The sequence below is a fragment of the Electrona antarctica genome (assembly GCF_951216825.1).
Source record: "Electrona antarctica genome assembly, chromosome: 9".
Taxonomy (NCBI): Eukaryota; Metazoa; Chordata; class Actinopteri; order Myctophiformes; family Myctophidae; genus Electrona; species Electrona antarctica.
In genome coordinates this window covers 29,611,336-29,637,909 of record NC_136790.1, presented here as the reverse complement: position 1 = coordinate 29,637,909, position 26,574 = coordinate 29,611,336, and the positions used below count along the sequence as shown (strand labels likewise).

The 26,574-nt window shown below is 43.4% G+C and overlaps 1 protein-coding gene across 1 annotated transcript in view; it reads right to left on the bottom strand.

Moving 5' to 3' along the window:
* The window catches only part of cdh4 (cadherin 4, type 1, R-cadherin (retinal)), a 112,595-nt gene extending 87,894 nt beyond the window's left edge, over nt 1-24,701 (bottom strand). The window contains exons 1-2 of the mRNA XM_079509262.1: nt 24,687-24,701; nt 11,266-11,448 (exon numbers count right to left, since the gene is read on the bottom strand). Coding sequence (XP_079365388.1) covers nt 11,266-11,433 — 168 coding nt within the window. The 5' untranslated portion in view covers nt 11,434-11,448; nt 24,687-24,701. The remainder of the gene's footprint in view (nt 1-11,265; nt 11,449-24,686) is intronic.
* Between the last annotated feature and the right edge of the window lie 1,873 nt (nt 24,702-26,574).

The window sequence follows — 26,574 nt, the reverse complement described above, 5'->3', positions numbered from 1 at the left end:
CATACTGTATCAACAAGCATAACAGGAACGCTGCACGCTCTAGTTGTGTCTGAGTCCCAGAATGGATATTGATGACTAGTACAGTGATCGCTTTCTGCTGCCTCAAGATTGCAATGCAGCTGCAGCCCCACAGCACATTTTAAAGGCGTTGCAAAAGGGTTTCTGTTAAAAAGTTAAAGCTCTATATTCTGATAGTAATCATTTTTACAGTACAGTGTTTGTTCAGTAACAAGGGCCTTCTCATCTCTCCAGCTCTTTAACTGTATTGCTGCCTCTAGGTGGCAGCATAAGCACACCTAAGGAACGCCACCCGTCCACTCTAACTCTATGATCCTTGTTTCCGTTCCGGGTTATTCAGGGAGGTGGGGGCTTTTGTTATGAGCACAGTGATCAGTCGCATTAAGACTCCTTAGTTATCATTAGTTACAACCAGTTACATGTGCTCAGAGATGCGATACAAACTCACAAATGATTTACGATTGTTGATGCGCGACGGCTCACCATGGACAGCGCTCGAACCTTTTGAGATACAGCGCTTTGAAAATCCTGTAAATAATGGAGGCTCAATGTAGCTGGATTTAAAAATCCCATAGCTGGTGGGGATGGAGGCGTTCCATACTAACCGGAGCAATGCTAAAAGGTAAATTGACGGTCGCTGCTTTCATATATGGAGTATACGGTTGTCTACGAACATATGCGTAGTTAGCACCGATTAGGTACCGATAGCCTAGCTACGTTTATAAACGTAGATAGCAGCGAAAAAGTTAATTAACAGAAAATACATTTCCAAGTCCGGATACCATCCAATCAGGAAAGAGAACCCATTTATCAGCTACATTTTTTGTTTTTGTTTCATCACTTCCAATTTCACTTCTTTATTATTCTGTACCCTGTATGAGTTCTTGGATGAAATTGGTATCCTGACCTGAAGTTTACTAAAGAACTGAAGAGACGGGGAGACCCCTGTTAGTGAACAAACATAGAGGCGAGCTAATTAAAAACAACAAAATCACTTAAACCACCTTTAAGACCAACACGCCCATTGCCCAAGCGTGCACAGATGGCCACAAGTATATTTGCTACATACACAATCTGGGCGCTGTGCATCAAAACGGCATTGGTCGGAAACTAGCAATGACACTGCTTTGTGCTGGGTGTAAGATTATGGTCAAAGGGTGGCTGTGGCTCAGGAGGTAGAGCAGGTCGTCCAATGATCCATGGGTCGGTGGTTAGAATCCCGGCTCCTCCTGTCCACATGTTGAAGTGTCCTTGGGCAAGTCACTGAACTCCTTGCTGCCATCCCACCTCACAGCAGCAGACATGCTGGCCTGACAGGCTGACCAATCAGCAGCATGGCCAACTAAAAGACCTCCTGGCATGCCAAAAGGCTAGGGAGATCCAACCAATCAGAGGGAGGCCAGGTTTGAAAGGAGGGCCCTGCTTGGCTCACGGATATGCAAAGGTTGCCAACGAGAGCCCCCGGGGAGGTTTGAGTGTGGCTCCCAGGGAGGCTGCCAGAGGGGTCAGAAGCTGGGGAGAAGAGACTGACAGTTATTTAGTGAGGGGCCGAGCTCTCTGTCAGTCACCACAGCACTCAGCCTTTGTACCACCGGGCCAGCTCTAATGGGACTGTCACCTTCTAATTGTCCGAGTGGAGATGCTGGGTACACACACACACACGGCACGGCACGGCACGGCACAGCAACATGCACGCACAGCACGCACGCAAAAAAGAACAAGACAAATCCTAATAAGTACTGTACTTCCTGGTGGCATTCATTACTTAAAATAAATTGGATTTCTGAAGATTTTCTTAACAGCTTTTCCTGCATTATTCTGCATACAGTGGGTGTACGACAATGACCTTGTAATTTATGCATGCGAGTTGGTATGCATACAGTAATTCTAAATGGAAGTCCTGACCACATTTTATAATAAAAGTACTTTGAACTTCATTATGCACATTGCATTCGACCATGCAATATAATAATCGAATATGTAAACCAAATTGGACCTAATTAAGATATTAAGTTTTGAATATTCTATGGTCACTTTGTAATCTCTTTTTTGAAATGCAGGTATAGTTCTGTATTCAAAACAAGAACTATTTTGCAATATGCCACCAATATTATTAAGCTCACTAGTCAGTAATAGCTATACAGCTTCTACAGTACAATTGGGCTGTTTTGTGAATAATATTGTATAAGAGAAATACAGAAATAAAAGCATTTGTTTTGGATTTGTTTATCCAACTCGACTGAATATAATGAAACGCATTTCAGTCAAACCTTGGTGATGTGATGCTTCTGAAGTGATCAGTTTATTCATTTCTTATTAACATTATTCAATAAAAGGCTGAAAATAAACCCAGAACTAGAAAAAGTGCCCCTTGGTGCACAGGTCTCCACCAGGCCAGGTCAGGTTGTGGCCTCCTGGTGGCGCTATAATAGGCCAATGTGAAAAGGATGCCATGGCAATTGGATGATTTGAGGCATTTTGTTCCAAAAATGTGTTTTGCAAAAATCCACCCGTTGGTGGCGCTATAACAGGCCAATGTGAAAAGGGTGGGATATATTCCTCAGCCTAGTAGGAAAGTGCGTGAAGATTTCACATAAATTGCACGCTGCGTTCATGATTAGAGGCTTTTTGTTCAAAACGGCCCAATTCTGCAAACTTTGAAAGCCAATGTTAGCCAATTAGGATGGAATATGAAATATCGGCCAAATCCATCTTGGGCACATGACTATAGAGATAGTGTGTAACGATTTGCGGGATTTTTGAAGAAAATCTGGAGGAGTAATAACAAAAAATGTGTTTTACAAAAGTCGGCCTCCTGGTGGCACTATAAAAGGCAGATGTGAAAAATGCAGGTCAAAGGTATGTCCTTGGCCTCTAGGGAGTGTGCGTGCAACGTTTCATGCAAATCGGTGCTGCAGTTATAGGTAAAAATGGTGAAAATCTGCCTCATGGTGGGGCTATAAAAATTTGGGGCAGAGGTTCATCGACCGGGTTTGGCATCCCGGTCGATGCCAAATCTTGCACACACACTCCCTGGATGCCAACGATGAACCTCTGCACCAAAATTACCAGAACGGCCTGTTATAGCGCCACCAGGAGGCCGCTTTGTGCAAAACAAGTTTTTGGACAGTACACCTACAGATTTTGTCCAAACATCACGCAAATTGGTACACAGTCTCTCTAGAGCCATTCAACGAAACAGGTCTTTCAGATTTCTCAGACTCCCTCCTGATTGGCTAAGATTGGCTTCCAAAGCAAGCAAGAGTGCTCAGTTTCAAACAAAATGCTTCAAATCATGAACACATCGTGTGATTTCCGTGAAATTGTGCACGCACATTCCCACTAGGCCGAGGAAGAAATGCCACATGAACATTTTCAACTCAGCCTCATGGTGGCGCTATAACTGGCAGAAAAGTGTTTTACCTCTAACTGCACGGATCTGTGGATAACTTTGTATGCCAACTCCCTAGAGGCCAAGGAAAAACCTTTGCCTGGATTTTTTCACATCTGCTCTTTATAGCGCCACCAGGAGGCCGACATATGTAAAACACATTTTCTAATATTACTCCTTCAGATTATATCCAAATTTCACGCAAATCGGTACACATGCTCTCCATAGTCATGTGATCAAGATGGGTTTGTTTGACTTCTCATAATCCACCCTCATTGGCTACGATTGGCTTCTAAACTTTTCAGGAGTAGCCCGCTTTGTACCCGTTTTGTACAAATCGCCACAACTACTCAACGCAGCGTCCGATTGTGGTCAAACTGTGCATGCATATTCCCACTAGGCTTTGGAAGAAATGCCACGTTTATATTGCTCCTAAACATTTTGCCAAACATCACACTCACACTCCTAACCTCCTGGTGGAGACCTATGCCCAGAAGGGCACTTTTTCTAGTTTAGTTATGATTCTGTTGGATTTAGATCAAATATATCTAAATGGGAAGCCTCCAGTCATTGTGATTGGAAAAGTAAGAGTACAACCATGCCATTTATTACAGTTGCCACAGGCACTGCAATAATAGGCTTTTTACAATAATGACCCAAAACAAATTGGATTTGCTCAGCTGTATGGCGATATCGTGGTTTACCAACATGTAGTATACAGTGTTTTACACCTCAGGCCTTTTCAAGCATTTACAGAACATGAGAATGAATATAATAATGTATATGATCATAATGGCTGCATTTTAGCATCTTAGAGTGAAAGGGCAAAGAATTATGCATAAATTGTTCCCTTAAGAAAAACTGAAAACAGAGGCTCTTTGTGCATAGACTTTGCTTCGCCTCAATGTAGTCCTTGAAATGAAAGAATCAAGTAATGTTAGAATAACCTTTTATAGTATGCTTACTGAATACTAGGTCTTATCATCTCTCTCTCTTGGGTGGTGTGGGCGGCAGCTTTCAAATATCATAACTTCAGTCAGTTCCACTCTCTGACCCCTGCTTGGCCCAAGGACTGTTAGCAAATCTCCATCCTTCTCTTTTGAAACCCTGTCTTCTGTTTTCCCTCCACTTTCCTAATTATTCCGTTCTTTTCTTCACACTGACCATGGGTCAGGGAGGCGGCCACCGTTGTGCCGTTGTACCGTTGTGCACGGCCGTGAGGAGAGAAGAAGATCTTCTATCTCGCATGCTCTGACTGCATTCCATCAGCTGTGGCTCATTGGCTTCAGTCTTAGGTGCTGCAGGAGACAGTTGAGATGAGAATGCCACAAATGGCCTGAAACTAATGTTGGCCTCTTTACCCCTGCAGATTTACAGCACTCTCTAAATGGCTTCTATTTTTCCTTTCCAACCCCCCCAACACACACGCCACACATGCACACGCCACACATGCACACGCCCGCACGCACGCACGCACGCACGCACACACACACACACACACACACACACACACACACCAAGCCCTCTCTCTCTCTCTCTCTCTCTCTCTCTCTCTCTCTCTCTCTCTCTCTCTCTCTCTCTCTCTCTCTCTCTCTCTCTCTCTCTCTCTCTCGCCACTCTCCTCATCTATCTCAGTATCTAACTCAAGCTGTTTTTCAACCTCTCTATTTCTACTGCTCTTACATCCGTTGAGTGACATAATTTATTTGACAGCAAAGGCTCTGCAGCATATTCCATTTGAGCACAATGGTAAATCAGTGCCATCAAAGTCTGTGCCTCTCGCGATTCCTCATGACTGGACTGCGCAAGTGCAGCGCATGGCAATGAAAATGGCTGCGAGCAGAATGGGGCTCCGCCACAGAGGGCGTGTGAAATCGGACGCTGTGTTCATACCAAGTAGGGTTAACTTTAAGGGTGGTCACACGATCACTGTACAAGAGCAAAACCCCACAGGGAAAATGTGCTAAATATAACAATAATAATAATATTTAATGATGATGACATAAAAGGATAATAATAGATACCACATTTCTTGTATTTTTGCCATGAAAATCCCTTTCTGTTCAAATAGATATGTCTTCATGGATATCAGGTTATTATGATTTTTGTACTGCTTTTAATGAATCTCATCAAGTCAGTAAGGTGAGTGGGTGTTTTTGTCCTGTCTTATTGTAAGCGGGGTTAATCAAACATCCTATAACAGCAGAGCTCCATTAGCCTCCTACGGTGCACAGTGCCATGGTGACAGTGCTCCCTCTTTGTCCTTGCTGAACCCAAGTGAAAAACAACCACGGCAGACACGCTCCTCCTTTGATGGATGCAAATGGGTAATTAATTATACACCAATGCGTATTTTATTATTAGTAGTAGTATTTTACCTGGCTCCTTGAAGGACCAGCCACAGAGAAATGACAAAGAAAGAGAAACAGAGAAAGAGAGAGAGAGAGAGAGAGAGAGAGAGAGAGAGAGAGAGAGAGAGAGAGAGAGAGAGAGAGAGAGAGAGAGAGAGAGACTTTTGACTTTTTATAAAACCTTTTTATTTACAAACTAAAAAAGAACAGCAAAAGCTTTACTTGTTTTCAGTCAAACATGGCATCTTGCATACAACTCGAAACAAAAAAACAAAACATCATTATTCATATTCAAAAGACCATTGCTGCAACAAACCAGTGCAGAGGGTTCAGCCAGTGACATGCTGCTGCTGCCCCTGAACCCCCCCTATACGCCGAGTCCTCCTCCACACCCAGCCCGTCTCTGGACACAACACAACAGTACAGTACAAGTCCACTTTCCTCTCCCCTCCTGTGATTCTCATGTTCAGTATCTTTCATAGATAGTTTTTCGATGCACAGTTCTGGGAAACAACCCACACGGCAAGGTGATATCAGCCCCAACAGATCAGCTATTGCTCCTGCATCCACCAAGCTCTGACCAGCTACATCCAACAGCTCCACCATGACCACTGTCACACAGGCTGTGAGTGAGCCTCGATGTTGGCATGTGATGAAGGTCCATCCTGGCCCTTCCAACGAGAGGTCCGTCTGAGAATCCGAGTCTACACGTAGCACTCGTAGCGGGCTCCAGCCGCTCCACCATTGTCCAGTCAACCAAAGCCAACCCACCTCACAAGTGGCCGGCTGTTTCATTGTCCAGTTAATCTTCATGTCCATTAAAGACAGAACCAAATGCAAAAGAGGACCCAGCGCACAGAAGGAACCCAGCGGCACCACCACCATCACCATTCTAATTCCGCATCAATCCTCTGCACCAGTTTCTTCACTCTGAAAATCTCTTGCCTGGTAAAGCATACTCCTTCTGCTAACTTCATGTTTTGCCTGGCAGCCTTCACAAAACCCTTACTATCTGGGAAGTACTTTTCAACATCGATCAGTCTCTTGTTTTTTGTTTTCTGCAAAAAACGTTTCATTTCTGACACCCCATAGACATTTTTCTTTTTTACACATGTTTCATCATCGCTCACCCAACCACAAGTACTATCGTCTGAATTGAGTTCACTTTTCCCCTCGGTCACTTTTTTTGCTTTTGTCCCATTTGAACCTTTTGCCTTTCTTTTCTGCCCCACCACCTTCACCCCTTCCTCCTCAGCCCCCATCTCCATGTCAGCTACTTTAGCCCCTCCCTCCTCCACTTGACTGACAGGAGGACTACTGTCCTCTTGGGAACTTGTGTCAGCCACAGGTTCAGCATTAACCATTTCTCCTTCACCTCCACTGTTTTCCTGCTGGCTATTTTCTTTTTCCCCTTCATCTTCACCTGTTTGCTCAGTTCCCCCCCCATCTTTATTGACATTCTCTGCCAACAACTCGGGTTCAGCATTTACTCCTTCATCTTCACCCACCTGCCCACTCCCAGTACCATCCCCATTAACGTTTCCCATCTCCTTTTCAACATTTTTTCCCCAGGGATTACTCCCCCTCCCCCCCCCTGGTAGCATTGCTTGTCCCCTCGCCAGAGTCAACAACCCTCTCTGGACAGGACCTTATCAAGTGCCCTTCCACCCCACAGCCAAAGCACTTCATATTCTCGGTTGTAGCAAATAAAGTGTATTCAAAATTGTCGACTTTGATCTTAAAGCCTGTAATCAGCTCTTTACTCCTGTTTCTCAAAATCATGAACAGCATTCTCCTGTGAGAAACAACATGTCGCAACTCAGGTGATTTACACCCTGACGGGAGCTTTTTAATCGGCGACACCACCTTCCCAAACTTGGTCAACTCTCTCACTATCAGTTCATCATCAATGAATGGGGGGACGTTTGACAGAAACACTTTACTCGATGGCATTGCGAGTGGCGTTACTTTCACAAGCGTGCCCTTTATCTCAACGCCCCTCTCGATCACAGCGTTTGCTTTATTCATCCCATCGACAAAAATCACAACGCCACCATTCATTCTGGCAGCAGATTTAACGCTAGCGGGTCCGACTACTTTTGCGACCGCTAAACTGCAGTCCTCTACAGAGCACGGGAAAGCTGGCGAGATCTTAAAACCATGCTTCCTTGTGAGAGTTGTGAAAGCCATGGCGACGCTGAAAGCCGTCAGCGAACAGCAAACACAAAACCACCAACAGCAGTTTAAACACTAGACCAGTGCAAAAACCGCAAAACCCAACACTAGCGAGATAGAAGAGCAAGCATAGACAGAGTATAGATAGACCAAACACTCACTCCGTAACCTCACTCCGCACCACGCTCCTCACTCACACACATCCGCACGAGAGAGAGAGAGAGAGAGAGAGAGAGAGAGAGAGAGAGAGAGAGAGAGAGAGAGAGAGAGAGAGAGAGAGAGAGAGAGAGAGAGAGAGAGAGAGAGACAGACAGACAGACAGACAGACAGACAGACAGACAGACAGACAGACAGACAGACAGAGAGAGAGAAATAAAAACAATGAGTTTCTTTGCCATGGAAATGGAGTGTGTGAACTTTAAAGGCTGTTCCCAGCCACTTCTTAGACAGGCAAAGATAAAGCCCTAAATCCCAGACCCTCCTGTCAGAATGGAGAGTTGTGTTGCAAAAGAGAACTGGGGATACAACAACTCCCAGAGCAGCGGACAGCATGAGTCACATCCCCCATGAGTCACATCCCCCATGGTCACATCCCCCATGGTGAGAAGCGTTCAACTGTCTGTGGCTAAGGCGGTAACCCACCACACACATACTGTAGACACATTCGCACAAACCTACACACTAGGGATGCACGACTAATCTGTAGCAAAATCGGAATCAGCCATATCGGCCATAAAAATCGGTATCGGAACGGTCGTTTTTCACCAGCAAAGATGATTTGCTACTAGTCCTTACCCGTTCTGAATATATGAACAGCAAATGATGTTCAGTGTGGGTAATCTATCTAATAATTTAGCGATCGCTCGCCTGCTGTCTATTTAGCGGGCGAAACAACTGAAGTTACGCGGAAAAGTGTGTCCCAGTATTAATCTGTGTCCGTCCCCAACATGCATTTCACTGGTGACCCGGAAGTATTCGGACTGACTGACTGACAGACAGCGACCGAGCAAAATAGACAGCGGGCGAGCGATCGCTAAATTATTAGATATATTATTTATTGATTGATTGAATACTTTATTAACACGGAGTACGCCAAAACCGGCGAACACGGAGGGTTAAATTAGTACCCTAGCCTGCCAAACGCGGCTTTCTCGTGTTCCAGGGTTTACATTCTTTAATCCATGTTTTGATCCGATTGTATCGTTAGCCACCGTTCGCTAACACAACAACACCAAGTAGTGGCCGCGGCTATTTTGAAAATGCACGCACATCCACTTCCATTCTAAGCCCTGCATTCAAAGCCCTGTATCTCAGAAACGACATTGAGGGGCAGTTTCTGGCACAGACAAGCGTTTTCAACGGCCTGTAGCAGGCGCTGTGATACTCGCGGTCGGGTTTTCCCACCACCGACCGAGAGAACAACAACCGGTCAAGACACCACACACAGCAGTTTGTCACTGTAACATGCAATTACGGATATGTGGCTCTTCAAAGTAAGTGTTACGTGCGATAAAACCTTGGCAATACGCTATTAATTAATGGCGGCGGGTTAACAGGCTTTGGGCCAAAGGGCTTGTTTCCATTGTGGTCCTGTATAATAACGGAATCGGTCAGAATCGGTATCGGCAGATATGACTGTGCAAATAATCAGAGATCGGATATCGGTCATAATTTCATAATCGTGCACCCCTACTACACATATACTTTACTTAAAATTGCACTCATACACATGCATACATGTGTGGACAAGCATGCCCCGAACCCCCCCCCCCCCCCCCCCCCCACACACACACACACAGAGGTGTATCTACAATAAGGCGAGGGCAGGCGTCCGAACTATTAATGGACAGCTAATTGGCCGTTGCGGTAGAGCGCGACCCTCAATCACCCATTGGAATGTAAATGCATGCCTTTCAGCCTTTGTATCCTACTCGTCTGGCAGGTATATCTCTTTGAAAACCTTTAGTGCTCCGATTGTGCGCGGGGAGACAACAATTAACACATGATCTTGCCTGCCCAAAACGTAATTCCTGGATACGCCACTGCACACACACACCCAATATGTTAAAAGTAGATACAACAGGGTCCGTTTCTCCAGCAGGGCGGTGCATGCTGTGGCCCTGCTGTGTGTGTTATTGTGGGGACGAGTGTTTCTTCGCTTTGGTGGAAAATGTGCCCTCTTGGTGAAAGGCGATTTCGGTAATCCGGGGATGTAAGCCGTGCTGTACAAATCGGCGTAAGGGACTTGGCGCGCGCGTGCGAGTGTGTGTGTGTGTGTGTGTGTGTGTGTGTGTGTGTGTGTGTGTGTGTGTGTGTGTGTGTGTGTGTGTGTGTGTGTGTGTGTGTGTGTGTGTGTGTGTGTGTGTACGTACAGTATATGTGAGGGGACCAACAGAAAGCATGTCTGTGTGGGTGACAGATAAGAGACAGAGAGAGTGAACAGAGTATAGAGCAGCCTCTTTTGAATCACTGAGCTGACAGTGAATCATCCCCATGGAGAACTTTACTCTCTTCCTTTGTCAGTGTAAAATATGTGACTTTGTGACATATTACAGTTTGTTTGGCTGTCAATACCACATTCATGTTCAATTTCACACATTTGTTCGGTCTAAGATAAGATAAGTGGCAGTGGAGCTGATGAAATGTATGCAAATTGATCACTTTCACCCTTGTGTGCACGTCATTAGCTGACTGTATGTTTGAGGCTAAGCGAAGGCTTAAGATGAAACAAAGAATAGTTTGCATCATGGCAGACAAACTGAGGTTGTTTCAGTCGTTATTGTTTCACAACATCAAGTTGCCCAAAGAGCTTCTTGGCTTAATTCTTTTGTGTAGGCTATCATTTCATATAGCCCTAAGAGCATTGGCAGAAAAGTTTTTAGATGGTATAATAATATAGTACTGAAATTCAGTTCGTATTCAGTAGTGGAAAAACTACAAGGATGTTGAAGGGCAAGCATTCAGGATTTAGAATTTTTGCTTGCCATACAAGCATTCCTTCTGTCTGTATGGCACCCACAGGCAAATCACCAGGCATCAGGAGTTCAATTGAGACCAGAGTAGCTCTTTTTGCCTGACGAGTCTGGCCCTCGCGGTGATTGTCAGAGATATTGTATTCTCCACTGCACTCACTTGCCTGCCAGTGGATGTGCAGAAACAATATGGGCTGTCTACCTTTCGTGCTTCTCTAAGCAAAATTTGAGGGATCTATAGGCAAAGAAAAGTTATGAATCTGAAAAACAAAAACAAAAAAACATTCCACATATTGTGACATTGTGAATCAGCACAGGAGCACTTCTATTTGCTGTAATCACGCAAACTATCACTCACCCTGACAAGCATCTGGGGGAAGGGCCCTCGGGAGTTTTCTGGCACATTGATTGGTGGGATGACCCAGTCTCTCTTCTGTCGCCTCAGCCCATTGGCGGAGGAGCTTCTCTGATGCTTTCGTTGAAACTTGATAACTCTGGGTTGAGAGTCCCAGGCCCTTGACAGCATCTCTTCTATGCTGACCTAAAAAGGAAATCAGAGCATGAACTCCTGATGATTTTGCCAATGAATAAGCAACAAGCTGCATGGGTGGGTTTTCATTTTCAGTTATGTTCTGGTGACAGGATGAAAGATGGAGGAATAAGTGCTATAAATTATTTGTCTTCACCTGTAGTAAAGATTGGGCTAAAAATACTGGATGTCAAACCTCACGATGACACATAGTTAATGAAAGACAGCCAGATGTGCCAGGCTGTGTTTTATAGTCCACAAAGGTAAGATTCTTCTTTCTGTATCATCCCAAATATCAGTCAGCCACAGTGAGCCACAGACAATAAGCAATAACAACCCATCTCCCATGTTCAAGCTACTGTAGGGAGCAATGTGTGGCACTTAATGCTGGCAGAGGCCCAGCATCAAATCAAATGGAGATTGATGAAATACCAGTTCAATAACAAAGGGTGCAGAGGAGAGCATCAGTCGATGACCCTACAGGTTAGTCAGCACAGCAGGGGTTTACCGCAAAATTCTCATTTTGTTTAACAAGGAAAGCTTCCCTCTGCAGGTTGCAGAATGGAGTGGTACTAAAAATGAAGATTTATTGTATCCCTCTGGTGGCTTGCAATAATTTCTAACCTTGTTTCCTCATTTTCGCTGTACTTACTGCTTCAAAAGACTTATGTTCATTCTGTCATGTTCATTACTAGCATGCATACATCATGCATGGAGAGGTCCAGACAGGAAATGCCACCGCTTGTGGCATCATATTTTAGATCTATTGTCTGTCTGGTGTCTATGCCATTGGGACATTTCTCTGTAGCAAAAACGGCTGGGACATTCACCTTATTCAGAAATACTGATGGAGTTGTTGTGGGTAGTGACAAATGTATGATGACGATGGCGAAGGACTTTATTGTGCCATTATTTCTTTAATTGTCTTCACAACAACAACAACAACAACAACAATTCTGTCATTTTATCAAGATGATATATTGTATCAGCCTAGGAATATAATGGGTTTAACTCATCAGACAAGTACAGTACATAGTATGTAGAATGGATGAAATTGGTGATATAAAAACACCCCATGCCAAGAACCTGCACAATGCATCAGTGTCACCATGAAAATCGAGGGACAGCGACAACACAGAAATGTTTTGTTTGTTGAATTAATTGCATGGCATAATGACTACATTAAGGGTAAAACACAAATATATAAATGGAGATACAAGGTTTCTGTCGGACAGTTTTTTGTTTATAATGTATCTTTCATATTTAGTTTGTGTTTGTGATCTTCTTAAGGGCACGGCCAAACGGCACTTTGACTTTTATTCTACCTATGAGTGCATTTCAATGGGAATGGAGCCGTTTGCTGCCATTTGTGAATTACGACAGAAATCTGCAAATGGCAATTCTTAGAAGGCATTTGTAGAATCAGCCTGCATGTTTGGAATCTGGATGGGATACAGGTTTAAAAAGCTGTGTAAAGAGTGTGTGAATGTTTCTGTAACCTCTACGGTGGTGTCAATTATGTAACATGGCTGTGTTGCTGTAATCCATCTAATCCTACCGTTGCCTCTGCTCCAGACACACATGGAGAAATGGTTGATATGCTGTTGCCATCTAAAGCCACATGGATTCTTTTTTCATACTTTTGCCAAGCGCGCACACAAGTACTGTATACATGTACAGTACACACTTGAATGCGCACAAAAAATGTAATCGACATTTCCAGCCGTGCAAGCAAATACGCACACGCCACTTGCCAGGCCAAACACAGGCAGGCAGGTTGGCCTATCACTGACTGTACACATATGTGTCGCCTGGGAGAGAGACAGATTGTAAGCTAAACCTGAGGAAATAAACCAGATATTTTGCATCCTTCATTTTAATTCTGCACAGCTTTGTGGATTTCAGGAAGTGCAGTTCTGCAGTAGAAGGCGAGAGGGATGGGTGAATGGACAGTGGGGAGGAGGAGGGCGAGAGGCATGGGCGAATGGACAGAGGTCAGTGAGGGGGAGCAATGAAAGCAGACTTGTTTCACAGATAAGATTAACTCCCACTTCAGCTCCATTCACCTGCAACACCCAACGGTAGAAACTGTCTGGTACAGAGGCAGGAGGGTGATGGTTGCGTGCCAGTCCCATTATAGGTGGTAGATGGAATGAGCAGGCAGGGAGGGGTACATATTGGAAATATATAGTCAGTTAGTTTAGTTTATGTAAAAATGAGGCGTTGAGCTGAGAGATGATGAAGCGCTTGTGTGACTTGGATGCCTCTAATAAACGTTCTCTATGGTTTGGCACATGGGTATGCATATAGAATACATAGGCCTACTGAACGAATCTCCATCAGCTTGCATATAGCTTGGCATCCTTCCTCAGTCCAATATGTTCCTGCTGTGATAAAACCCTTATCTTTGCTCGGCAGAGCAACACATTGAGTCATGGCGCTCCGCGACTCAATGAGCCACTATTGGCCAATCAGGCCAATGCTGATGAAGGCAGGACATCGTGGCCAGTGATAATGAGGTTGAAGCCTCAGATTGGCAGCGATGGGCTGCACACCAACATTCTTTACATGTCGCCAAACTCAGAAATATGAGAGAGAGAGAGAGAGAGAGAGAGAGAGAGAGAGAGAGAGAGAGAGAGAGAGAGAGAGAGATACACTTCCTTAACCGTCTGCCCACTGTACCAAGACATCAGAGACATATACTTCCCACAAATTATAATCACCCAAGGAGAGTTTGAAAACATGACTAATGACAAAAAAAAACTCCCATATCTGTTGGGTGAAGTACAACAATGTGCAAACACAGCAGCACAATTTGTGAGCTGCTGTGACAGGAGAAGGATGTCAAATGGAATAGCACCTTCAGGAATACAAATCATATTGTGTGTACACTGTTTTTCTCTACACTGCTTACAGAAAATGACCTCGGTACATAGAAATTCTGTTATATAAAGAGAGCAACTAACTTTAATTAAATTACATTTGAATATATTGCTGCTGTGAATATTTTTTATACTAAGTGAATGCAAAAACATTGAAATACTGCTGTCAACTTAAGTATAAAGCTAACGTTATAGTTTCACAAGATAGTATTACCCAAAGTGTTAATGTAACACAGCTCTGTTTACACCTTTATTTAATTCCTATTTATATTCAAAATGTATGTGTAGGCCTACATACATTGTTTAATTTTGATTGTCTTGTTCCACTTTTGCTTTGGCAATGTAAACGTATGTTTTCTCATGCCAATAAAGCTCCTTTGAATTGAATTGAAAAGAGAGAGAGAGAGAGAGAGAGAGAGAGAGAGAGAGAGAGAGAGAGAGAGACAGTGAGAGAGAGAGAGAGAGAGAGAGAGAGAGAGAGAGAGAGAGAGAGATCCTTTATTGTGAGTCTGCATGTGGATGATATGGTTACCATGACTGCGTGTGACTGTCACTCTCTAACAGAGTAGCAGATGACAGGCTCTACGAGCTGGCATCGTGTCACACAATGCCAGTATGCCACTGTTACAGAGGCAGCATGTAGAACAGAAATGCCAGAAAAGCCACCAGGAAAGCTAGCTGGTGCTTAATGTATTGTGGGTGCTTTTGATTGAAGTGTGTAGGAGTGTGTGCACAGTAACTGTGTGCTGTTCATTATTCAACAGTTGGCTGTTAAATACAGGTACATTTACTTAAATTAACAGTGACGTTTTCTATACAGTGATTATTATTATCTACTCTGTGTGTGTGTGTGTGTGTGTGTGCGTGCGTGCGTGCGTGCAATAACAAAAAAACTAGCAGGCAAGCTAGCTGATGGTTCCTTGCTCCCAGCCAGGCTTTGCATTGCTAAGGCGTACAGTACTACGGGGCTGGGAGTTATCAGTCTGACAAACAGGCAGAATAACACAATAACAGCATGTGCTCATTGCACGCTCTCCTGTTCATTGTATATGTAAAGGCATTTGTGGCCAAATTTGACTGGGGGACTGCCATTGGATTTTTTTGAATTTTCGTTTTTTCATGTCATATGAAAGCAGGGAATCATAGCTTCAAATTGACATATTGGTTGTTCAGTTTGACCCACCAGTTTTGGAGATATGGCTTATAGAGTAATGTCTTGCAGAAAACAGCGAGTTGAGAAAACAGGCTTGAAAGGTTCACTTCTGTGGACTCTAACATTACACCTAGCTACATGTTTAAGCATTATTTCATATTTACATGTCGATTTCAGCTCTGACACTTATTGTCTCCACCAGGCCGAAGGCATGGGGAGAGAGTATGTTTTGCACTCCGTCCGTGTGTGTGTGTGTCCGTCCTTCCGTCCGTCTGTGAACAGCTAATCTCCGGCACCGTTAACCTGGTCGATGCCAAACTTTGCACACACACTCCCTGGATGCCAACGATGAACCTCTGCCCCGCAATTTCCAGAACGGCCTGCTATAGCGCCACCATGAGGCAGCTTTTCACACCGATCTGCGTGAAACGTTGCATGCACACTCCCTAGAGGCCAAGGACAAACCTTTGACCTGCATTTTCCGCATCTGCCTTTTATAGCGCCACCAGGAGGCCGACTTTTGTAAAACACATTTTTTGATATTACTCCTCCAGATTCTGTCCAAAAATCTCACAAATCGTTACACAGTATCTCTATGGTCATGTGCTCAAGTCGGATCTGTCCGATATTTCATATTCCATCCTAATTGGCTATAATTGGCTTTCACAGTTTGCAAGATTGCCCCGTTTTGAACAAAAGCCTCAAATCATGAACGCAGCATGCAATTTACCTGAAATCTTTCACACATTTTCTTACTAGGCTGAGGAATATACCCCACCCTTTTCACATTGGCCTGTTATAGCGCCACCAACAGGTTGATTTTTGCTAAACTCATTTTTGGAACAAAATGCCTCAAATCATCCAATTGCCATTTACTCCTAAACATTTTGCCAAACATCTCACACAGTCCTATCCTCCTGGTGGAGACCTGTGCCCAGAAGGGCACTTTTTCTAGTTTCAGACATGCTTTAGTATGTTAAGAGTCTGCCTGTGCTATGAACTCATTTTGGATAATAAAAAAAAAAAAACGTTTTCTCCTCTGGTGAAAAGCTGGAGGTTGCGCGATGGCAGGCGCTCAGTCAAATCTGTTCACATTTGATTTGGTTCTTTTGATATAATGTTTTCATGTCTTTAGTGCTGCAGAGCACTAGCCTTGGGTAAAGAGAATGCTCTCCGAGAACTCTCATGGAAATTAAGGAGTAGAGAAAGAACAATTTAATTTAACTTAAGAAAAATAAAAGTATTTAAATCTCTGTATAATATCATTGCCACTGTGCTCCGTTTGAGACCAGTAGCTTTCTCTTGTGAATCTCTAACTTAATAATGCTATAACCACAGTGTGTGGTTAAACCATGACCTTTCAACCTAATCGATCTTGCCCTTCAGTGAACAGCAGCAGTGGCATAAGTTCCACCATGCCACTGGTCTTTGTTCTAATCTAGCCCAAACAGGAGAGGCCGTCTGGGGAGAGTATGGGGAATAAATTCAAACCAAATAACACCTAACACCTGTTCCGCAGCAACCGGCAGACTTCAGTTCCACTGGTGCATAACTGATGGGCTTGCCTCTAAGCTGGCTGGGGAAGGCAAGCCAGCATGTCATGAAATCAGCATGGGATGCAGGTCTCGGTCTGCAGTTATGGTGCGATATGCAAGTCAAGAGTAAATAAACATTGTAAAAAGGGATTTAGTTGCCCTTTGCCTGATAATGTAAGGGGTAAGAGGTGGGTATGATGCTCTACAATTCAGCAATTGTGATACCAGATGCTTTTAACCCGTAACTTCCCTTGCCTGATTAATGGCAGCCACTGCTCCGAATAAACCCTGTTTCTACTCAGAATCGACTATATTGTCACATCACAGGTTTACAGGTGTAAAATAGTGGGTGAAATTTGTTTTTGTGCAAACTCCATTGTTTTTGTTATTTCCATACAAAAAGAAAGTGAAGAAGAAAAAGAAAGAAGAGAGATCAATCAATAAAAAAACAAACTAATTATCTACATATTTACATAATAGTATTTACTAATAGTACCTGAGATAAGACATGTAACCTGAGGTAAGGTAAGGTGCGGTAAGTACCTGAGTTGTATGCGTACTGCTGGAGAAAGTAAGAGAGTGTGTGTGCCAGTTGAGGTAGGATCCAGAGTAAGGTCATTATTGGATATAATATGAGCGAGCATGTCGGTTTACTGGATGAGCGCCTGGGTTATAGTGAGAGAGCGTGTGTGTGTGTTTGTGTGTGTGTGTGTGTGTGTGTGTGTGTGTGTGTGTGTGTGTGTGTGTGTGTGTGTGAGACAGTGTTAATGTAAAAGGTGAAATATATTTATATGCTTGGAGATGGAGTGTCTAACTACATCGCAAGTTAAAGTAGCATAACGCCTTTCAGTACATAGAGAGAGATCTGCGACCAGAGTAGAGACATTAGCCGGTCTGCCAGCCTGCAGATGAATACCGGTATTTATTGTTTCTGTTCATCCCAAATATATATTTTAGTATCCCCAAATGCCAACTCTTGTTTGCTTATGGATACCCCTTGTGCAATCATTAAGTACTGTATCCGTTACATTCATCTACAGTGGAAACAGTCACATGACTTAACCATTGAGGAGGGCATATTGGAACAACCCTGGCCGATGCCGGCAATTTATGTACCTTTTTTACCCAGCGATGTACCGGTGTAACAGTGAAAACACAGTTATAGTTAGGATGGGTAAATGCAGGGAACAAATTTCACATTACTGTATGTGCAAATACTGTACTGTGACAAAAACGACTAAAGAAGACATAATTATTACTATTCCAAATGCATGCAATCTGTTGATTACCAGAGAGAGCATTGAAAAAACTATGCTCGTCATCATTACAGGACACAGACAAGGATGGCATACACACACAGACCAAGAAAATGGGGACATTAATAGCAGGGTACATAGAGGGCTCAGTGCAGCTCAACTGAGCACATAGAGAAACCAATACTGCAATTAGTCCAATATTACAGTGTAATTCCTCATCTCATTGTATACAAGGCAAAGAGATGAACGAGCTGGTACTGTAATGGAGCTGTCTATCTTTTAATCACTATGGGGCAAAGAGCTCATCGTTTATAACTTATTCAACTGTTATCATGCTGATGACAGAGTGTTGAGTTGTGGTTTCGTGACAAGCTCTCTTCTAATGCTATTGACATGGAGAGCAGACTGGGGCTCAGATGACAACTGCTAACTCCTGTCACTTGGCCAAACGTTTAGCAAGACTAGCTTATGTGGACAGTGTATGAAACGCTAGAGCTTTTAATTGGAAATGACTTCTGAGAACACAGAGGATGTAATTGAAGACTTCTGTGGGCATAACTGAAGCCCCTAGATGACCTAATAGAAAACTGTTGAAATGAAATCACTTACACCGCCAATGGAGAAACTCCAACATTCAGCTTGATGGTGACCATAATGTCATCAGTCAGTCATTAACATACGTCGTATTTTAGTGCTGGCCCTGCTGTTGCGGTCCAGTCAAAAACACAGTGTGTGTGTTACCCCAAGAATGACTTTCATAATCAAGGCATCAATTATGCGTGCGCGTGCGTGTGCGTGTGTGCGTGTGTGCGTGCGTGTGCGTGTGTGCGTGCGTGTGCGTTCATGTTGCAGAACCGGGGACGAGAGACGGGGGCAGTGCTGCATACCATGGACAGCAAAACCACATGACCTCGTCCCTCAGGAGCCTATCCTGTCTGCAGTGTTGTTTGTCTTTGTACAGTAGTAGGTCACAGAGTGGGAGGGGCCATGTCTGTGCCACATGGAATAATTAACTGGTTCCTCCTTTCCTCTGTTCCCCCTCCGGTAAGTTAATACCTGCTCTGAAGAAATACACTAAAAAATACACTTACAAATTGTTAACACAGTTTTCGCCTGGGAAGTAAAATGACCAGGCGAATCGAATTCATGTAAAACCTACAGTATGATCTGTTGAAGCTATATGATCGCATCTGACATAATAAGCTGAGGACAATTGCTTTTGATAGCACATATGTAAAGGATGAAATCCTACCTTGAGGGAAGAGAACAAGTGGTTGATATCAATGGTACCATGTCCTCGTCCCTCACAGTGAACTGCGGGGTTCCCCAAGGAAGCATACAGTAATAGGGCCGTTACTGTTCCTTCTATACATTAATGACATGAAAGCAGCCTGTAACTGCAAATTGTTCTTGTTTGCTGCTGACTCAGCACTCCTGGTCTCGGGCGAGGACAAAATGCAAGTTGAGGAAGCTCCCAGTTCTGAACTCAGCAAAATCAGTACTTGGCTTTCTGATAATAAACTGTTATTACACCTTGATAAAACAGAATCCATTATGTTTGGGTCCAAACATTTCCTCAGTAATGTAAAAAAAAAAGAGCAAATGATTTCAAGGTCAGAGTTCTGAGGGATTGTGGATATTAAAATGCCTGTCTTATGTTGTTTATAATGGCAGATTTCAAACTCTCGTTACATTTTCAGTTATCAAGACAAACGTTTGTCAATATCTCTGCTTCATCTACACAAGCATTCTAATTAGGCTATAGCTTTTCATCGTGGCCAATCGGTTTTGCTGGGGCGTAGAATTGAATCTGTGACCTTCTGTTGCCCAGACATCCTCTTTACGCATTCAGCTATAATAGCTCTGTTTGAATTAGCTGCAAAGCATAATGTTTTGCCTTCTGTTATGTAACATGCCACTATTTCACTAGGACAAACATCATGTTGTATTTAAAATATTCAAATGTTCATTGGCTAATTTTTTCAAATGGTATTTTAGATAATCAATCATCTCAGATCAGCTAACACAGTGAAGCTGTCAGAACCTTCCCTAAAACACCCGGGACAACGCTCCACACGTCCTAGACTCTCCCAAACTGTGGAACGAATTCCCCATTGCAGTTAGAACTGCAGACTCACTCCCAATCTTCCGGCCGTAATCTGAAGACTCAACTCTTCAGACTCCACCTTAGCCCGTAGCACTATAGCACATGTCCTTGCCTTGACGACCTTGCAGTTTTGTGCATGGAGGATTAATTTCTTCACAAACTTCTCTCCAACAGGATTTTTAGATATTGTCCAAAATCTGTATGTAGAAAGTTTCGTCCAGATTTCTCAAAAATCCCAAGACGAGATTTAATCATTAAAAATGGCGGAAGAGCTAAGGGTCCTAAGATCATAGGTCAAAGAGGCAAAGTTGTTCGTCAAGAGGAGGCGCATGTGTAATGAAGTTTCATGGCTGTATGTGAAACGGTTCATGAGCTATGCCTGTTCAAAGTTTGCATTTTTCAATTGAGTGCTGTAGTGCCACCCTTTGGCCAATGGTTGTGAGTTTCATTTCTTGGCCCTCTACCATATTTCCATGTTTCATAAAAAAAAACGATTGCATGGTTAAACCAACTGCAAAAAACGGGGGAAGAAAAAAAATAAAACAAACAGAAACATGAAGGTTGCCTTCGCACCAATGTGGGACCCGATCGTCAAAAGAAGGAAAAACAGTGCCCTCTGCTGTTTGTTTTAGCATACCTCGGAATCTGTTCTTGAGAGATTACCTTCGCACTGACACAAAAGGGTGCCTTCACCCAGAGAGGCGATAGTTTCCACTGGAATTTTATTTCCTAATTTATAAGGTCCTTCACCAATACCAGCTGGTCCTGTACATACAGTATATCCATTCATAATGATCATTATTCATGCATATATTCACTGGTGATAGACTGTTGCCTGGAATGCCTTGCACGGTATGAGGAGAGTGTGGAAATCTGACATGGGAGATGGCCTCAAGAGGCTACAGTGGAGTCAGTAACTGCTATACGGAGCTGAGACATAGACATTCACAGTGCAGCAGGAAAAGGCCCTGGCTGGCGTCTACATAACAGTGCTACGAATGGCACTTGATGTCACATGGGTGGACCACTTCAGAAACCTCTACGGAGGACGCCCAGGGCTCACAGTCTATAGGTCACAGAGAGAGAGATCAGGGCACTGTGTCAGGCACCCAGAACTGACAGCGAGCAAACTGACACTGTGGGAGTCAACCCAAGGCACACCACGTACGGAGACACACAGCGGGACTTCTGTACAATTTTAAGCTCTGCTTCAGAGGGGGTTTGTGATCTCAGAGTCTGTGTCATGCTTGCCTAGATTGTTCTTTTGAATCATGGGAGCAGAGCCACACCACACCAAATACATTGCAATATCATTGCACTAAAATAAGTTTTTCATATTTTCTTTTTTAAGAACCTGTGGACCATGAGGATATTGCAAGTGGGCAAAGCTTCTGTATGATAATATAACAATTCATGTATTGTGATACCAATAAAATAAACTTAACAAATAGCTGCTGTGTTAATTGGGCAGATTTTCAAGTGGGCCCTGATCCAGAAAAGCTTGAGAACTGTTGGTTAAGATGTATTCTATAAATAGTAGACATTTTATGCCTTCATTGACAGTGACAGTGGAGACAGCCAGGAAATGTGGAGAGTATAGGGGAAGGGGATCAGAAAATGTCCGGTCCGGCGTGGGAGTCGAACATGTGGTATGCACCCTAACCGCTTGACTATTGGGCCACTCTCCAATGGTTTGCATCCTGACCGTCTCACTTAAATGCACTGGTTTTATGGCAATCCCTATTTTGATTTTGAGGTCTCACATAAGAGTGGCGCTAGAGGGAAAGCTAGAGGAAAAGCCATGGGGTCACCAAAATGAGTAGGGATCATCTTCCAGGGAGCATTAAGGTGCAAAGTAAATTCGATGGGAATCTAGCTAGTATAGTTTCCGAGATATGTTGTTTGGAAAAAAGATTGCAAATTTTAGAGTGCCACCACAAGCAGGACTAAAAAAACAGAGTGGGTTTAAAAGTGCAGGAGTATAATCGGGAACTGCCCATAGATCCGAAGTAAGGTTGGCGAACATGCACATGAGAAATCACATGACAATTCCATGGCAAAAGAGCTACAGTACAGTATTAGTATCTGAATGTGAAGACTATTAAATAGAAAAGAAAATGTGTAACCGTTTTTTAAATTTCCATGCGAATGCTGCCAACACAATTACTTCTTGTTCAATTATTGAATGTTTCTCTAGCTCCTATGATGTGAGGAACATAATTACACGCTGCCAACACATCACCTGGTTCTCACAGCCTCCGCTGGAGAGGAACATTAGCTCAATCAATGTCAATTATTTCACGGTCTCCATTATTGCACTGCAAGGAGTGGGCAGAATTTTAATCCCAGCTCAGAATGAATCATGAATCCTTTTTTTTCTTTTTCTTTTTTCATGATTAGAAACATTAGTTTCCATATCCATAGCCCAATGGCTCCCAACTTTCTAGAACAAGACTCAAGGCCCTGTTGTTGGGGAAACAGGCAAACCAGCATGAAACAGAGTGGCGGCTGGGGTGTCATGGTGGACTGTAGAAGCCAGGGTCACTACAGGGAAATGGGGAGTTGGGTTGGATATCTGTGGAGATGTTGCAGATGGATTCAAGCATGACCAATCAAATTATGGCTTTTCATTACATTTAAGAGCAGTGCACTCACTGTGATAAGCACAGGGAAGGGTGTTCTGGTAATTTCAACACTGTCTGTCATAGTAGAAAAGATGTGGAAACGTAATTTATCCCCAAGATCAGGCTGATGTCCTTCTGCTGGAGGTGCAGAGTTGTCAACAATGACTGTACAGCCACGTCCAATTTATATTTGCCTTTAAAAAACTATGCGTACAGATACAAAAAGAATAACTGTTCTGCAGACCTCCTAGGCGGATGTCTGGTCAATGTCTGCTGTGGGTCAAGAAGTAGAATCAAGAAGTAGTTGGACAGATGCACAGACATTGCTATGGTTAACTTTTTCTGTGCCGCCAGGTGGCAGCTCTGTCCACTCTGACTCTACGACCCTTGTTTCCTTTCCGGGTTATTCAGGAAGGTGGGGGCTTATGTTGTGAGCACAGTATCAGTCGCATTAGCTCAGACCCCTTAGCTAGCATTACAACCAGTTACATTTGCTCAGCGATGCGGTACAAACTCACAAATGATTTACGATCGTCGGATGCGCGGCAGCTCATCATGGACAGCTCTCGACACTTTTGAGATACGGCTCTTTGAAAATCCTGTCATAATGGAGGCTCAATGGAGCTGGATTTAAAGATCCCATAGCTGGTGGGGACGGAGGCTTTCCATACTAACCGGAGCAATGCTAAGAGGTAAAGTGACGGTTGCTGCTTTCATACATGGAGTATACGGTTGTCTACGAACATACGCGTAGAATCCATAGATAGCACCAGTAGGTACCGTTAGCCTAGCTACGTTTATAAACGTATATAGCAGCAAAAAAGTTAAAGGTTAAAGCCATGCCAATAGAAAAGGCCTGTCCTGCTGCATGAGTTGAGCCAAAATGTGTAGTTAGTGTTAGTTACTGTAGTTCACTGCAACATAATAGTGGTTTGATTGCTAATAGACCCATGTTACAGTTGTAATACTGCATAAAGGGAGGAGAGACATGAACATCCACATGCAAAATTGGGCAGAAAAATATAATGTCAAAACCAAAAGAGAACGCAGTTGTAATACTGTACATAGAAGCACTGACTCTTTGTATGATCATGGCCATATAGTCTTCTAAATCTTTAAACTGATAAAAGAGTGTTAAACAAGATATAGGAGATAATATATCTCTGCTGTCGTGGGGAAACCTCGTAACTCCAAAATGTTCATTTTTCAGGAAATGAAAAATATATAAATTTTTCAGGAAATTAAGAAAACCTTATATTTTTTAAAACAAAGCAATACAGCCTCATCAAAGTTGCCGTTGTAACTTTATATATTGTCAATTACTTCCATGAGAGGGGGAGAGGTGGTGGAGTTAGTTGCTTTAGCAGACATTTTGATGGTCCAATGGAGTTAAGAGGTTTTGTCCAAAGCACTTTTTACTACTTTTTAATTATTTTAGAAACAACACACAGACGTAAAGGGTGTTCAATAGCACTGATTTATGCCACAAAAAAAATCAAAAACCTCAAAAATGGAGTTATGAGGTTTCCTCCCGACAGCAACGATTATGCACTTTATACAGAGAAAAATAGAAATATCAGCTTTGTGTGTGTGTGTGTGTGTGTGTGTGTGTGTGTGTGTGTGTGTGTGTGTGTGTGTGTGTGTGTGTGTGTGTGTGTGCGCGTGCGTGCGTCCGTCCGTTCTCTGTCTGTACCTGAGTCAGAGGTATGGAAGGAGGGTGTCCAGCCAGTGCAAGCTTAACAGTGGTCTCCCAGATATGTGGGTCATGGAGCCCCTGAGCCGTCACCATGAACTGGACTGGTTCCGACAGATTAGCCACCTCCTGCTCGGTGTACACGGAGCCGTCGGGCCGCACGCTGAAGTTAGGGTCACTGCTCACGAAGCCCACCTCCCTGTTGTGCTGGCAGTCCTCAAACCTCACTGTAGACAAACAGGCAGAGAAACACAGATAGGTTTGAACCCTTCACATTCTGCTTCCCCAAAACATCGTTACACAAATGGGAATTGGAACCATCATGTCTCCCATTTTCTGTCTCCCATTTCTCCATGTCTTCTTGTCTCTCATTTCTCCTCTCTCTCATTTCTCCAGAGACAGTAATGTCCTCAGTGATTTTACTAAAGGTAATATGTACAACAACCCCATTTGGTTTGTGGAACAGCCATGCAGGTGACAGAAATTATGCACACTTATCAGTTGATGATAGGGTACTGTATGTCCTTTTTGTCAGCAGTGGTTTGAAGAAGAATAAATTAACCTTTACTTTCTCCTGTCTCCTGATATTTCAGCCAATACACGTTAGGAAATGTCCCTTTGCATGTCACTCCTTTCTCAAACTAGCTGGATGTCAGAATATCAAATAAATCCAAATAGCATTTTTCCTGGCTTCAGGGAGAGAGGGGGTCTGAAACACATTAGGCAGACTGACTGTGGAACATTTTCTTTGCCTCAACCAAGTTTCCCTGCTGTGCTGTCAAGCACGCGAAAAACAATCCTAAATGACATTTGGAGACTTCCGCCTGAATGAAACGACTGGGGAAACACATAAAGTGTATTGCTCACAGGCACGCACATATGCACACTCAAGTTGTTCCCTGCTTCCAGTCTAATGTATGTTTTTGCATGAAGAACACAGAGTAGGGGGGTCGGGGTAGTAAGAATCAAACAATATGATAAGACCACACAGGCAAAGAGAGCAAGGAAGATGAGGCAGCTGAGAGAGAGAGAGAGAGAGAGAGAGAGAGAGAGAGAGAGAGAGAGAGAGACAGCTGAAATGACAGATGACAAGAATATACCATTAAAGCCCATGGAGAGGCCGACATGCAGCAACATGAACAGAGAGATAGAATAAAGCCTTCCATTCCATTGTCAACATCCATTAATGCTCATTGCTTCCCTGTCTTATGTTATAATAATCAAAGACTGTAAAAAAATATATGGGTGAACGGACCATGACCATTGGTTTCTACAGACCCGTTTTGAAGCCTCTAGTTCAGCAATAAATGGCTGCGAGTGCAGCCGCACCCAGTGTGCTATTGGTTTGGTAGCAGAACCCAACACGAGCCCCAAAAGCATACCCTGGCCTGCATCATCAATTTGAAAATGAATGGGACGATCATGCTGCGTGAAAGAAGACTTGAAACTAGCAATTGAAAACAAAGTCTTTACGAAAAGGTTTTCTAAGGTAATAAAACCAAGTGTAAAGTCGGATCAAGTTCAGAGTTCCCATAGACTTCAATGGAATTTGATTGATTGAATAGTTCATTAATAGTTTGCAAAAAGGAAACTGGTGGTGGTGGTAGGGCATTACACATTTTGATGGCATTTCGGTGAAATTACATTTCTTTTGCAGCCGGAGGAGATGAATCAGCATCAGCTGCTGGGCCATTCATGAAAACTGCAGCGTTTTCATTACTTCCACATTGGCTTCATTTTGAAGAGCAAAACCTTTCCACCTGATTATAATGCATTGAACACTGACAACCAACAAATATGATTTTCAACATTATCTTTACATCCTAGCATGCATGCATAAACAAATGTATCCACGGGCACGCACGCACGCACGCACGCACGCACGCAC